We start from the raw sequence: 15,781 nt of genomic DNA, 5'->3' as shown, positions 1-15,781 counted from the left end.
GTGACACACTCTTTTCCACTTTGGCCTTCAGAGAATATCACTTTTTTTGTTCTCAGTCAGTTCAGCTGAAACATTTTTGGTCTTATCTTTCTTAAATTTAACTCAGTGTTTTGGTTATGACTTTTTTAAACTACAAGTGATAAATTTAAAGACGATTTCTGGACAATTTTCATGCTTAGTGGCAAACGTAAACGCAATTGACATTTTGCGCCTTAAGGTTAAGTGATCAACAGGCCACTGTGTTTCCCAGGGTAAGTTGAATACAAAGGCCAAAGGAAAGCCTCTTGGGTATCAGTGCATTAGTGATCCACATCTCACCTTAGGCTCTAGTAAGAGCAGCAACCCGGGTCACTTTGGCAAAGATGCACTGCAAGGTTTGTCGAAATCCTTTAAAAGACCAGCAGGATGAGCCAAACCTCCCATGTGCCCACGTACCATGTTTATGTGTGTGAAAATAAAGAGGAAAAAACGTGTTACACTAGGTTTGACTAAAGTGTAAACCTGAGTAAGTTTAAAATAACACTGAAAGCATCTGTGATTTCAGAACATGGTGTAAGTCTAAAGAAGTATATTTTTTCAATAAGCCTTTGCTTTAACCGTAATTGTGGATGCAGTGACTGGTATGCTTTGTCACATGGGTGCAGAGGTGTTATGATGTCATGTGAAACCTGGGCTCTTTTCGTTCCGTGTTTAGGTCTTCAGGAGAGATCTGAGTGAGAGCAGCGTGGTAGAAGATGTCTGTGGAGGGAAGAGATGCGTCACTGGATTAGTGCCTGAGAATCTGTCCCAGCCTCTTCTTTCCGAGCTGCTGAGACGCCTCCAGAAGGGCACGAGGCTGCTTGCTTTCCCTCCACCAAGCCTTCCACATGAGCCAGCCAAGCCTTACCTCCCCACCAGGATGAAGAAAGAAAAGAAAACGCATGCTTTACTGTTCCTCCTCCTGCTTCACTTCACCTTGGGTAGGCTCTGACTTTCTTTTTTCATGATTTTTTCTCTTTGTGTATGCTTAAGACTTCTTGCGTTGCTCTTATCTGGTTAATCCTCTAATGCACAGAGGGCATGTCCATCTTAGTGTAGACTGCTCTTATGCTGCTTGTACTTCATATTCTAAGATGTGGTTGTTTATATTTGTATTTTCTGGTAGAAACATAAATCCAAAATTATTTCTAATTCATTTCTTCATTACCTTCATCCTTGCTGCTCTTGTTTCTGCCCCTTTCAGCAAGTGAGTACAACAGTTATCACTTACTTATATAAGCATTCTCATTGGAAACAGAACGAAATATTGATACTTCTCTATGATTTGTGTGTTATCCGTCTGGTTATACAGTATATGTAGGTTTTGTCATTATTGTAGCAGTTCTCCACTGTTCTGATAACTTGGAGTGTGTTTGTTTGTTTGTCCATAAAGGACTATATGACTATGCTCCATATTTTTATGATAATGGACCCACCAGTACAAATGGGAATATGGACTTGTTCAGCATCTCCGAGGACACGCCAGTTGGTGAGTCTTACGACTTACGACAGGTTGTTAGCTGTTATTGTTGTTCATTGTAAAAGTGTTTGAGTTATGTTGAGGGTGTACATGTGACAATGAAGTGATCACCAGTATGAGGCTCCAGCTAATCACTGTAATACCTTTTGGATTGTGACGTATCGAGACTTACGGGTACCGTAGAAAATAATATGGGTGTTGGCTCATTAGATCTGATTAAGAAAAAAACACTGAGAAATTAAATTAGGTGTTTGCATCCTCTCCGCAGGACTGTACTCAGCATACAAATGTCAAGGTTTAGTGTATTAGAAATGGTTGATGCGATTTGTTCTGTATTTAATTTTGTTTCCATACAGGAACACAGATATACATCCTGAATGGCACAGATCCAGAGGGGGATCCAGTGCGATATAGTCTTACATTTGAAAAGGGCTCCATGGAATATTTTAGTGTGGACCCCAAAACTGGAAACGTGACTCTAAGTCAGGAGCTCGACAGAGAGGTGAACCTGTTAATATGACTCATGTTTTGAAGAAACCTGCTGTAAATCTGTCACCACTGTTTCTCAAAGTGTCATTGATGTTTTCTTTGCAGAAACAGGGTGAAATCTCTGTGCATGTGAGCATAACAGACGGTCGCAATAAAGTAAGTTTTTATCGTTTTTGTGACTGTATGAAACTCATCTGTCATCCCGCCATTGACATTTTCTTTTTTTCCCTAGAATTACTGCATAAACACTGCAAAACAAATTAGATTAGGAGAGGAAAACTTAGATATTTGAGAAAGATAGTTCTTATTATGTAGGAGCAGATCTGTGACAAAACCATTCGAAGGGCAGAAAGCTTTATATAAGACTAATGTGAGAAATCATGTTTTCTGATCACTATGAGTGACAGGATGTATCTGGGAATTTTTTTAAAACTGTGTAGTTGCTTTTAATTGTGGTGAAATAATTTTTTCATTCTTTCTTTCAGGTTGTTGAGACTGTGAGAGTGTTTGTCACTGACGCCAATGATGAATCACCTGAATTTCAAAACCTGCCTTTTATCATAGATATCCCAGAGGTATAGTACATAATGTAATGTCATAAATACAGTAAATTTCTTCTCGAGGTCTCAGTTATCTGAATCAAATAACTCAAACAAAGAATAACAATTGATATTAAAGTGGATTGAATGGTTAAAAAATCTTATCTTAACTTTTCTCTTCACCAGGACACAGCACCAGGAAGTAGTATCTACAGAGTCCTGGCAATAGATAAAGATATGGGCTCAGGAGGCAGCGTTTCATATTATCTACAGGTGACTTTACAGTTTCATTGTTATGCAAATGATACACAAAGGTGACACTGCTATCTCTCAAAGCCCTGTCTTAGATAAATTTAGTGCCAAATGGCAAATCTTTTTTTTTAAATTAAAATAGAAACAAGGCTGTCACCAAATTACAGGAACACAGGTTTTGTGAATTGTAACACTCAATGGCGCCATTTGTTTTGACTCTAGATTAGTTTTTGAAAATCTGCTAAAAATCTAGTGTCTTCTTCTTATTTGTAATACCATTGATCATTTCATAATATGTTTTTATGCTTTTGGTATGTCTCACCCAGACCACTGCATTTGACTTTACACTGGCATAGGTAAAGTCTTCAAAATGCTGCAGTATGGTATCAGTAGAAAATTAATTATAGGCTGGGATAGTTTCTCTGTAATAGCCTGCTTATTCAACATTCAGTTGAACTGAGACTTGATTGTAAAATGTAACTGAGGTGTTAATAGCTGGCTTCAGCCTACATATCTAGAACTCTTAATTTCAACAACCTGCAATGAGCCCTGAAGTCTACATCAGGTCTATCCTCTCACAAGCAATAATGTTTGGAGAAGCTTTTTTTTAAGCTTTTACAATGTTCAAATTGTTTTTGTAGTGGTGCTTTTCTCTTGGTTGACTCCATTTGCACTGTAATTATTTTTAGTATTACATCTGCACTGTTATTATTCATGTTGTGATACGGTTAACTTGCTTGGTATGGCCTTACACTAGGTGGGTCATGAGAGCTGTGCTGCCATGTGGAGGGACAAAAAGGACATTGGAGTGACAGGACAATGTGGGAAAGATTAACTTATACCAGAGAGCAATCTGGAAACAGTGTTACTTCAGTGGATTAAATATTAATTACATATGAGCAAAGCATTGAAGGCTTAAAAGGGCCTTTCGGGTTGGTCTGGGCCAACAGCTGACAGCACAGTAGTTGTTACTGTTAGTGTGTCAAATGTGAGACATCTATTCTGATGCAAGTGTGTAGAAAAACCCCCCAACAATTTAAATGTTGATTACAAACAATTACAATTGTTGAAATGAAGCACAGATTGTATGTCCATTAATATTGTGATAACTGCTGACTGTGTGGCTCTTTACATTGTCAGACCTCCCCATTCGCCAAGTTCACCATCGATGGGCACAGCGGGATCCTTAGAGTCAAACCTGGTGAGACTCTGGACTATGAGACCACACCAACACACTTTGTGACAGTGGTTGCAAAGGTAAGACGTCACTGTTGCCTTTCAGGTTTGGATGTGTCTTATAGTTCGTGCGTTAAAATACACATCCACACTATGAGCAACTTGGCTTGAAGGCTTCATCGTAATCAAGTGATTGAAGTTTCAGCTTCAGGCAATATAGGGTAATATATAGGCAATAGCATAGTAGAAGTAATACCTTGGTAACAACAAGGTAATATCTTGGTAAATACAAAAGTAAAAGCTTGGTATCACTAGTGAATTTAACTAGGTAATAAGAGGCCAGAATTACATGGGAAATAATGTTGAATCTAACCAACAACTGAATTTCGCTTTAATATCCATAGTGGTGAAGCCATCTTACTGTAAGTCACGGAGGCTGTACTCTGCCCCCTCGATATGAGCAGATGAAGCGCTTTTTCAAGGTCTTCTATGATTTAAAAAAAAAGCTTGTATGTTGTTATAATTGACTGCTCATGGCAGATGAGACATGCCACAGAAGCAGAGAAAGGAAAGCAACATATGAAATAAAAACTACTTTTACTTAAATTACTTTTTTAAAAATTTGCTTATTCATTGCACACATGTGCCTGATGCTGTGGTCAACGAGTCTTACGGAAGCAAATTTATCAGAAAAATTGCCACTTTAACTCAAATCAGTCTGATAATATCTATTTAGAAGTAAAACATTTAGGGGGTGGGGTTTATGGTTTGTACTGCAAACGTGGCTAAGTGGAATCCAAACTGCAATTCTTCTATTGTGACATTCTTCTATTTTTGGTGTTAGCTAATATATATGTGTCTGCTGTAATCAATTATCCATACTGGCCTTTAAACTATTCAATTTTTATCTGCTGTGGCTGTATTGTGCAAAGTGTCCTCTGCAGTTCTAAGCGATCATATCGAGTAGAAATCTCCCATTTTTTTTTTTTTTAGCAGAATTCTGTCTTTGTGTTGCAATAACAAATTCAGTGAATTCGGTACCAAAATGGATCCAATTTTTAATGGCATGCACTTATTTTGTCTAAGAGTGCTGAAGCCTCCCATTCTCACTTTAGAAAAAATGTGGAATTTAATTTTGCATATGAATGATTTAACAACCGTTTTATAGATATATTATCACAGCAAGGCAAACCCATTCGCACACTTGAAAAACTGTGGACCTATATTTTTAAATTTGTTGTTAAAATGTGTTTGATTAAATAACCGGCTTTGTGCGCACAATACTTAGTTCACACTCATGAAAAAATCCTTCACTCTCAGAGAGCAAATAACAAAACAAGCATGTCAATGCTAATGAAATGACAGATTCCAGTGTTTTTCCTGATTATACTGAATTTAACATGCTACTGTAAGCAGGATAAAAAGGTTTACATCCCAGTTTAAAAAAGATATCCAGCTTTATGTTTAAAAAAATTGTACTAAACCTCTGTAATGCTTGTTCTTTATTTTATTGTATTTTACTGTTTGGGTAGTTGCCTAACTAATCAAACAGGCAGGAGGCCTCTTACCATATTATTTTAGTTTGATAAAATGGGTTAAATAAAGATTCAGCGAGATTCAGAGATTGAGATTTCAAAATGACCTCGGTGCTGAAGACTCTGCATGATGACAAACTTGCACAAAGATCACATGAACTATGTATCTAATATTGTGTGTGGATAAAAATGTAAACCAAAACAAATCCCAAACTCTGTCCTTTGCCTCCCTGTTGTTTTTCTCAGGATGGAGGTGGAAAATACAAGGGGAAATACCAGGTGTTAACCTCTACAGCCACCATAACAATTAATGTCATTGATGCCCAGGACATGCCTCCATCCTTCGTAGGAACCCCTTATTTTGGCTACATCTACGAAGTCTCGGTTCCTGTAAGTTCTTTCTTATTCTCCACACAGTGACGTTTACCTTGCTTACATGTAGTAAACATATAAATTATTGATTTTGCTTTTCTTTCAGGGTTCTGAAATATTCACAGTCTTTGCCAAAGATGGAGATCAAGGTGTTCCTAACCCTATACATTACTCCATTGTGAATGGTAAGAATGATACCATGAAAAAAGGAATTGCACTTTAAGCTAACTTGGTTATTTGTAATATCATGCTCAGTCTTCAAACTCATTACAACACCTCTGTCATCACACCTCAGGTAGTGATGGCGTTTTTGACATAAATATCACCAGTGGATGCATCACCCTGACAACGTACCCATATCTGCTTACAAATGAATTATATGAAATTAAAGTGAAGGTAATGTTTGTTTCTTGGAAGTCACACTTTTATCTCTTTTATTCTTATTTGCTCTTTCTACTGAGTGTGTTGATCAGTGTAATTTCTAAACCCAGGCGTCAGAGGTAGGACCAAATGATCAGCTGTTGGACTACGATGTCACCACAGTGACTGTCCGGGTGGTTGATCTCAACAACCATCCTCCAACATTTTATGGAGAAAACGGACCTCAGAGCAAGTTTGAGGTTACCATGTATGAGCATCCTCCTGCAGGGGAGATTCTCCGAGGCTTTAAGATCACCGTCAACGACTCCGATCAGGTAGTTTATTTCCAGATTTTAATTAGCGCTGATCCATTGGTCTGTGTATGTGTAATATACTTCAGCTTTGCATATGATAGCAATGTGCTGTCACATGTCAATAATCCTGACAAAAACCGGTTGCTGTGACAAAAAGTGGGTTTTACAATTAATGAAGTTTTTTCCTCTGCTGAGAGATACAATAATACCTCTGGGTACAGCATTAATATCTGCCAACCAGCTTCAAATCACATGCAGTTAGGCAACGCCATTTCATAATGCTTACACAATCTGTTTGTTAAGATAAAAACGTTACTCGTTATTCCATAATGTTAATTTTTTTCCATCCATGCAACCTGAATTTTTGATTTTTCTTCCATTTTTATTTAAATTTACCAGGGTTTGCTGAAGTCATTTTGAGTCTAACAAACTACTATTATTTGCACATCAACAGTTTGTGCTTTTTATCTTTTTTGTAGGGAGCAAATGCTAAATTTAAACTGAGACTAGTGGGGCCGAGTCGAGTGCTGCGAGTGGTTCCCCAGACAGTCCTCAATGAAGCACAGGTGACCATTATTGTGGAAGATGCATCTGGCATCGACTATGAAAAGGGACCAACGCTTTCATTTAAGGTCAGTCTCTATACTGCATATCCCTAAATTATTAGGATGATTATCTTTACCTTTTTTTTGTTCCTTGTGCCCAACATAATGCTTGTTTTCTCTTTTATTCACCTTACCATTGTTGTTCTGAGCTACCTAGACACACAGTTACACCTGGCTTGTATCTTGTTGCTTTGTTATTTTTCTCTGTGATTAATTGTAACTTAATCACGGATTCTTTTATATGTTTTGGTGTTAGCTTTGTTGTAGTCTGTAAGCTGTCTGTAAGTTGTTGGATGGCTGAAATCTTCTTTACAATGAGCATTACAGACTCTTACTCTTGTTTGCCAATAAGCTAATGGACTAAACATTTAATCACATGTGGCATGTGTCTCCCTCTGCAGCTTCTGGCTGTGGAGATTGACACCCCCGAGAGGTTCAGCGCAACAGCGGACATAGTGATCAACCTGCTGGACACCAACGACAACATCCCCAAATTTACATCAGAGTATTATGTAGCCAGGGTGGCTGAGAACTCTCCTGGAGGCTCCAGCGTCGTGTCTGTAACAGTGAGTCCTTCAAGTTTAACTATGCTTTAAACTAAACAAAGTGATTTTGTAATCCACCAATGCAATAAATGCACATTACTCTGTATACTTCATCAGGTAAAAGAAGTTTGTTGCCAGACAAAAAGAGCTCAGCTGTCCCTAACATTCTGACCTATGCTTCGTGTTTTACCTCATGGAGGGGTATTAGCAAAATGAATAATACAGTATGCAGTGCTTTCCATTACACTGTATGTACTGTATCCTGCAGTCAAGCAAACGGTCCAAGCTGCACAGTGTGGAGTGAAAAGCTTAATTTTGCCCCAAGGTTAATCATCTATGCCTCCATCCCCACTCAGCAAAGGAAGAGGCTTGTAGCTTGCCCCTGCCACTGTAGATGAGCTTAAGACCCTGGTTAGTCATCCACAACCAGCTCTAGTGAAGTACATCTAAAATGAGTACCTCAATTAAGTTTCTTTTCCCCAGTAACTCTGCTGAGATAAATCCAACTGAGATCTGATAAGTGTATTTGCGTATACAATGTGTAAATTTTTACACTTTCACATACTGTATTTGCTTTTTTTTCCCTCCAGGCAAATGATCCAGATTCAGGGCCTTGGGGTGAAGTCAAATACACGATTTATGGATCAGGATCAGATTTGTAAGTAAAAACCTTTCAATCTGATCACATACTTAACTCTTACACTCCCCCCCCAAAAAATAACATACGTTGTATAGACTAAATTGTTATTTCTATTGGAAAGTCAGCCAACAAGACAGCAATCTTAATTCATCTTTAAATCTTTGATAGCAGGAAACCAGTTTGATTGGCCCCTTTGCTGCACAAACAGCTCGCTCTAAAATGGCTGCAAGATGCTGGCTAATCTCCTAATTGGATTGGAGGCTTAAAAATAGACAGCCTGGCCCGACTCACATAGGGAGAACCAATTAACATGCAATATGACAGCTGGAGCCACAGAAACGGCAGCTTTGAAAAGCAAGGCAGCATGCAGCGAAGGAAAAGTGAGAATTTATGCTTGTCTGCAGGCAACAACCTGAGTTAATTGTGCGAAAGTTATCAGTTTCAAGGCAACCTGTGAAATTTCACAGTGGAAAAAGAGACAGAAAAGTCAACTGAATAAGATGGCAGAAAGCCTGAGCTAGGAAGCTCTCTGAAAGCACAAATATAGGCTAGAAGCTATACAATCCTTTCAATTTTAATGCCCAACTGTGTAAAAAATTGGTGTGATAACTGTGTTGAAGGCAAAAGGAAAATGGCAGTGGATCTGGGATTGTGTGTGGGCCTCAGTATCTGTTTTTAACACAATCACATGAATCTCAGAGAATAGAAAGTTAGTGGATCCAGATTCACATTAATATCAACACAGTGAAAGACACTGAGTTTTGAGAAAGAGAATCTGTCAAAGACAGTTATGAAAGTTCTTGTCAACTTATATCTTCTCTCTCAAATCTGGTGACAGTGGCATAACAAAAAAATATGAAAGATATAGAAACAATCTAGGCAAAAAAAATAGCCACAGTTTACATAGCCATGAACCGAAATAAGAAGTGATTCATGAATAAACATTTGCTGGCATTTGATTCACATCCAGACAAAAGTGTATTTTAAACAGTGTCACTTAAATTTACTCAGCAGTTACTGAATTATCCGATAAGAAGAAGAAGAACTGTATGTAGGAAGTGAAGTCCAAAGCTGGTAAGAGAATAGCCAAAACATGTGTTTGTAGGTTCCTTTTAATAAAGGATCAAAATCTGTTTTTCTATAGGGAACAATTCATGTAGAGATTCACATAATGTGAAATAGCATTTGACTGTGAAGAAGGACGCCTGTATTAGAAACAGCTGATTTGTTGGCAAAGAGCGTTTGACACCAAATGAACAGCTGTGCCTGTGACTCATCACTGTCTGAACTGCTCTGAAATGCAGGTTTGCCATCCACTCGACATCAGGCCTCATCTTCACACAGCCATGGACCAGTCTGGATGCAGAAGTCAGGTCTAAATACAACTTCTATGTGAAGGCTGAAGATTCAGAGGGAAAATACAGCTTGGCTGAAGTCTTTATCACCATCCTTGACATGAATGACCACTGTCCAGAATTTTACGACAAACTCTTGGAGAAGACCATGATTATTGGAACACCTGTCAGAGTAGAGGTATAAGTGGCTATATCATTTTCCCCTTAGTGAAAAAGGAATTGTTAATTCATTAGATGAAAACAGTAGCTGTTTGTCACCACACAGACATTTAGAAATCGTTGTATGGAAGTCCGGGGTTTCCAATATAAAACTTCAAACCATCCCAAATTAAATTTTGACAAGTTTGTCGGCTTGTTTTGTCATCTGCAAATGAAGAAATTATTTGTAGTGAAATACTTCATCATTTTGGTTTTTGTTGCTACAGGCAGTGGATGAAGATGCGGAGTCTCCAAACAACCTCGTTGAGTACTCCATCATGACAGCCGATCCTGAAAATGCATTCGACATCAACGCTGACACTGGGGAGATTAGGCTGAAGCCATACATCAAGTCCATGGAGATTGTGCAGAACATCACTAAGCAGAAGGACTGCAAATGGTCTCTGGTGGTAGAGGCCAGAGACAGAGGATCTCCATCTTTCAGCACAACAGCAGTGGTCAATATTGACATCACTGAGGCGGTAAGACTCACTATGATTTGCAACATGCTCCCCGCGCTTTTTACTCCAAGGCTTAACTGTAGATTAACATAGGTTATTAGGTATGTTACCATGCTATGCAGCTGCTAATTCAGCGTCTTTGTCATATTTCATCGACATTATATTTTTGAAGGGATAGCACTGGAGATTTTTATGCCCTTTATTATTATGAACAAGTCCAATGAAGAGACCAAAACCACCAATGAATTTATGCCAATAACACGTACTGTCTGTGTCATCATCTGTTGTCTGAAAGCTATTACAGCTACAATAACTCATTCTTGAGCTTCTTAAGTTATAGCTTTTTTCAAATTATGTGTTTCTTCTCGCTTTATGAATCAAGTCCAACATTATCCGACTTTCTGCTCTATTTCGGTTTTGGATCCACCAATTTCCAGCTTTTAAGCTGGTCAATGTTGCACTTTTTTTGCACCTTTTTTTTTTTTAGCTTTATTTAGCAGCAAGGTAGATTGACAAGAAGACTGAGACAGAACCCTATGACGAATAGGCTATAAAACCAATGCAATGATCTAAAGAGGCTAAAACTGTACATAGAGCTGCTGGGCTGGTGTTTTTTATTTGTCTGTTCAATAGTACAAATTCGCTGCTCTCACCTTTTTCCGTGTGTTCCAGTGCCACTGCCAACTTAGCAGTTGGTCTTTGTTGCCTTTAGGTCTTTGAAATCAGCTTCATGTGTCGCAGCCCTGTGATGTTAAGTGTTGGCTCTAAACGGCCCGTAGTTGTAAACATGGCCATTAATAGCTGCGTTTCTCTGTATGTTTCCTCGTGTCGAACCAGAGAGAGGCTGGGTTCCTATCCAGGGTTTTTACCTCTGGCATATGTTCAATGACAGCTTAGATCCGCTTCAGCACCCACGACTACAATGTGGAAGCAAAATAATAATATGAGTAAAATATAAAAGTCACAAAAACTGAAAAGATTTTGAGTGAGTCTGAAGAAGCTGTCAAGTCGAAGACCTTGTTTGCAGATTTGTTCATATATAAAATGAAGATCTACATATTCCTTGAGTGCACTGGAATTATTGTAATTGGATTTTTATAATTTTCCAGCTCTGGCATTGCACTTTGGTGGATAATTGAGCAAACAGCTATCCACAAGATTATACTTTTTTTTTTTTTAAAATAAGACCTGTATGAGAAAATGATTACCTACATGAAACATGTAATCACTACTGAGTAGGTAATACTGAAATCATATACAATCTTTTTCCAATTCCTAGCATTCAGTATCACAAAACCTCTATTTGAAACAAAGACACCAAAGTGTAACTTAATTATCACAGCCACTGAGTAAATTCAGTCTATTAGTTGATCTCAGGTTACCTTACTAGAGAATTTGGAATTATATTTGAATGACCCTTAACCATGAATTATTTGTATTTATTTATTTATTTTTAGACAAATTTGTCCCACAACAAATTTTTAAGGTCAAGAATTTACATACATAAAGCAACATACAGAAAATGTATATGATGCTAATAAAGTAAAATATTCTAGTGGTTTAAAATTCACAATTATATATTTTTTCAGATAATACTTAACAGGATACAGTCATGGTTGACTTTGGTCTCTTCAGATAATGATGTAAAACAACATTATTATCCTATTTTATTTGCATTAGCCTTTGTTTTCATCGTGTTATGTTTTCACCATGTATTTCTTTCCCTCTACATGATGAGCTCACTCAGTGTTCTTGGTTTTGTTTCTGTGTCGTGTATCGTGCTTTTCAGATCAAAGGCCGAATTATTTCATACTTCATGGGCCTCAGCAAGCGTCCACTGACTGTTTTCGGAATTTGTTCCAGCATTGTCATGTCCCTCGTTTTACTAACCATTTGCATATCCACCATCTTGTACTGTAACGCAGTGAAAAAGTCCAGAATCAACCCTGAAAGTAATTATATTAAAGTGGTCCGCAGAATCAAATGAGAAATATTTGACACTTGTACTTATTATTTATAAGGTTCAAAAAGATTTTTATTTTATATTTGGCTAATGTCTGTAAAAGAGTACTGAAGCACATCTGAAGGAAAAATATATAAATATAAACAAATGTTGTAAATCTGGTATTTTTCTGATTATGTAGTTTCATATTCCTAAATTTTAACCCACTAAAACACCAGCCTATAATTTTTTATTTTTTTTATTGAGCATGATTGAGATTATTTGTTTGTTAAGTATAGTATGTAAGAGGGAACATTTTGCATAGGATTTATACCTGGATTTGCTTATTAATATCTATTTTTTTCACACAAATTTGTCTCACACTTCACTGTGTTTTTGTATCATCTCATCCTCCATATCCCCTATCAGTCACATGCCATAAAAAATCCTAATGCACTGCACTGCCAGACGCATTCCCAGCAACTAGTTCAAAGGTCGTAGCTTTGCATCAGCAGTCCTCTACCGTAGGACAGAGGAAGAAAGGTGACTGAGTGTGGGTAGTAGTAGAAACGTTGTTTGGGCCTCCTCTGTCAGTGCTTTGCTCATCCATCTTTCATGCTTGCATGCTTTGGATAAGTGCTACAGTATGTTAATGCTTAGATTTAGTCCATTGGACTTGATTTTAAACATTTTATTTGTGCTCTTTTACAGACTCCTCTCAAAGGGCCAATGGCTGTCTTTTTAATGAAAAGTAGGGACAATCCTGTAAGAGCTATAGGCATGGTCACTGTTATCATTAGCATGTTGGTAGGGGTGACTGTCTTGATCTCTACGGCTATGTACATGCGCAATTTAAAGTCCAACAGGATCATGCCAGTGCGTCGCATCATTAGGAGGCGACCCCGGGACCAGCGGCCGTGGACCTTCAACATGCCTGTGATCAAATTCAGCAGTCCTGCAGACAAGTTCCTCATTGGCGACCCAGAGGGCAGCCCCCAGCGGGACACCAGCAGTCCCCGACCAAAGCTTCCACCTCCCAGTGCTCCCTGTCTGCCCCCTCCTCCCCCATCAAGCACACGTCTTGAGAGGCCCCGAGCTGTCCCGACAATATCAGGTGCGCTGGCCTCCAAAGGTTTAAAGAAAGCTAAATCTAGTCGTCGCAAAGAGGGGAACATCAGCTCTGCTTTAGTGTCAGAGCTGAAAATGAAGCTGGAGCAGAAAATCATTGAGAGCAACCAAGGTTATTATTAACTCACACAAATGTCTTGTTTCTGGTTGCCTGGTCCATTCTTTGACGACGCTTTGCTCTTAGCTCATCTATTGTCTGAGAGTTCTCACCCAAACCTCATGATCATCAGGTAGGGTGGGCCTACCTTTCATTTATTCATGAGTAAAGGGTAACACAGGAAGGTTTATAGCTATTTATGTCGATGAGATATTGAGCAATTGGGTTCCACTGCAACTGAGATGCAGTGGTCACCACCTAGTAAGGGGAAGAAAAAGCTTGGCATTGAAGCTATAGATTCACTACACTGCCATCTTGAGGAGGGTTACACCATCATTCCAGTAAGAAGCACCAGAGTAAATTGCCCAGGAAGAGGATTACTGGGACTTAGTGTATAAATGTAAGTTGCATAACGTCCTGAAATGTAATATTAAAGATCCTGTTATGTTTCACACAGAATTAGGATTTCATCCTATAAATCTTCAGTGGAGCGTGCAGCTAAATGACATGGTCATCATATACACCACTGCTTACTATGAAGTGCTAAAGGACCTGTGTGCTAATGTTTTCAATATGTTGCATCAGCAGCTTGAAGCTGAGAAGTTGCTCTTTTGTATGGTTACAATGTGCCACTGTAGGTTTTCATAGGAACACAAGCTGAGTTGCTTTTATTTAATCGACTGTGTAATTTTAGTTTTTAATGCTTTTGTATATACATGGGTCGATTTTAAATGTACAGCAATGTATTGTTTTCATTATTTTGAGTAAACGGTATATGACAACTCACTAGAGTTGGTTGTCAAAGTTTACATCTCTTTATTTTGAAATGTCAAAAAGACAGCATATTTAATGCACATTCTTCTGGTACAATTGTTGTTTTATTTAAAAAAAAAGTGAACTCATAATTCTACTTTGACTGAAATTTGACTACACTGCTTGGCCATTTTTGTTCCTTCTGATGATGTACTAGCTGAATGTGCATTATGATTATGTTGGAAAGTGCATAATCTGCTATTTTATTTACTTTAGGCAATCAATTTAACTACTTCTATTTTCTTGGTTTTCATTTAGTAATACAATCATATGATTTAAAAATATATAAAATAATATTGATCATTATTTTTAGAGGTTATACACCATTTCATTGTAGGGGGATGCAAACTTAGCCCTAAACCTAACATAATCATAATCCACATTTATCTAGCAAAAACGTTTTCTTCATCATCAGTAGAAATAAAAATTGCCAAAGAGTCTATTAAAAAATTTAGAGTAAAATAAACAAATAAAATCATTGCAAAAGTGTGCAACCCCTTTGATAAATAAAATAAAAAAGAATCAAATTAGTTTCTGATAGACAAAACAAGTCTTTGTATTACACTGTTTAAAATTTCAAAATAAGAGGATGCAAACGTTTGCCCCAAGCTGTAGCAGTTTTAAGTTTCTTGCAGCAGTAATTAACAATGTACCACTGAAACATCCTAACTCTGCCCCCTAGCTCAGATTGTGTTGTATATAACATGCATGGACATTTCCTCTGTAGATATAGATGGGTAAATATAGAGTCTGTGTCAAACATTTAGGGTTCTTCACAGCTGCTTTTCATATTACTCTCCAATGCCTTCCAATTTAGGCGGATAAAATTAGGAAATTAATTGCTGTAACACATACCGTGTATCTGACTGTATCACAGCCTATAACGCACTTAAATAAGTTGGGATGAACTATATATCTTTACTATAAATTCACTTGCCTGGTCCTTCAAAGTAACATATTTGTACTGTCTTTGTACCGTCCTGATTTTGAATAAATATATGAAAAATATGTGGTTATAATGGTTTGATTTAGTTTAGTTAAAAGCAGTCTTACATGACATCATTTTGACATGAACAGAGTGAGCTCAGAGCTTCCATTAAATAGAAATATCATGTTCAGCTGACTAGGATTCACATGGAAAATCACTTTAATCTACTTATGGGTGTATGTATAAATGCAATGGGGAACAGTGATTATGTAACAAATCCCCCCCAACAAAAAAAAACAAACACACATAAAACACAATGTCATTCTATTCCAAGGCTGCTAATCTGGAGCCCGTACAGGAACACATCTTCTAAACCATAACATGCATCGCTCTTTATTAAACTTTAGTTGATCAAGCTAACAGATTTAACAGTGATTTTTATTTTTGGTAATAGGGAAAAAAGGCATCCATGCAGTTTGTGACTCTCGTGTATTCCCATTGTATTCCAGTCACAGGGCTACGTTAAGCATATGG

The 15,781-nt window shown here is 37.7% G+C and overlaps 1 protein-coding gene across 2 annotated transcripts; it reads left to right on the top strand.

Moving 5' to 3' along the window:
- Window positions 1-675: 675 nt before the first annotated feature.
- LOC137106149 (cadherin-related family member 1a) lies at window positions 676-15,327 on the top strand. 2 transcript variants are annotated; one of them, XM_067489191.1, is made up of 18 exons: window positions 676-959; window positions 1,223-1,225; window positions 1,412-1,507; window positions 1,855-2,000; window positions 2,093-2,143; window positions 2,473-2,562; window positions 2,713-2,799; window positions 3,919-4,035; window positions 5,736-5,879; window positions 5,968-6,046; window positions 6,157-6,257; window positions 6,353-6,556; window positions 7,015-7,167; window positions 7,542-7,706; window positions 8,276-8,343; window positions 9,630-9,858; window positions 10,106-10,360; window positions 12,993-15,327. In XM_067489191.1, exons 1-18 carry the CDS (start codon window positions 899-901, stop codon window positions 13,530-13,532), a joined length of 2,589 nt encoding a protein of 862 aa, XP_067345292.1. In that variant the 5' UTR covers window positions 676-898; the 3' UTR covers window positions 13,533-15,327. The 2 variants fall into 2 exon arrangements, with proteins under 2 accessions (XP_067345292.1, XP_067345291.1); XM_067489190.1 differs by lacking the exons at window positions 676-959; window positions 1,223-1,225 and having other exon boundaries at window positions 1,417-1,507.
- The last annotated feature ends 454 nt before the right edge of the window (window positions 15,328-15,781 follow it).

Source organism: Channa argus, chromosome 20 (genome assembly GCF_033026475.1).
Source record: "Channa argus isolate prfri chromosome 20, Channa argus male v1.0, whole genome shotgun sequence".
Taxonomy (NCBI): Eukaryota; Metazoa; Chordata; class Actinopteri; order Anabantiformes; family Channidae; genus Channa; species Channa argus.
This window is presented reverse-complemented; position numbering and strand designations above follow the sequence as displayed.

Bases quoted from the DNA above. Each gene is read 5' to 3' on its own strand.
- LOC137106149 (XM_067489191.1), top strand. From the start codon at position 899: ATGAAGAAAGAAAAGAAAACGCATGCTTTACTGTTCCTCCTCCTGCTT. The intron at 2,800-3,918 runs GTGACTTTACAG...TTACATTGTCAG, and splicing joins GCGTTTCATATTATCTACAG to ACCTCCCCATTCGCCAAGTT. The intron at 7,707-8,275 runs GTGAGTCCTTCA...TTTTCCCTCCAG, and splicing joins CCAGCGTCGTGTCTGTAACA to GCAAATGATCCAGATTCAGG.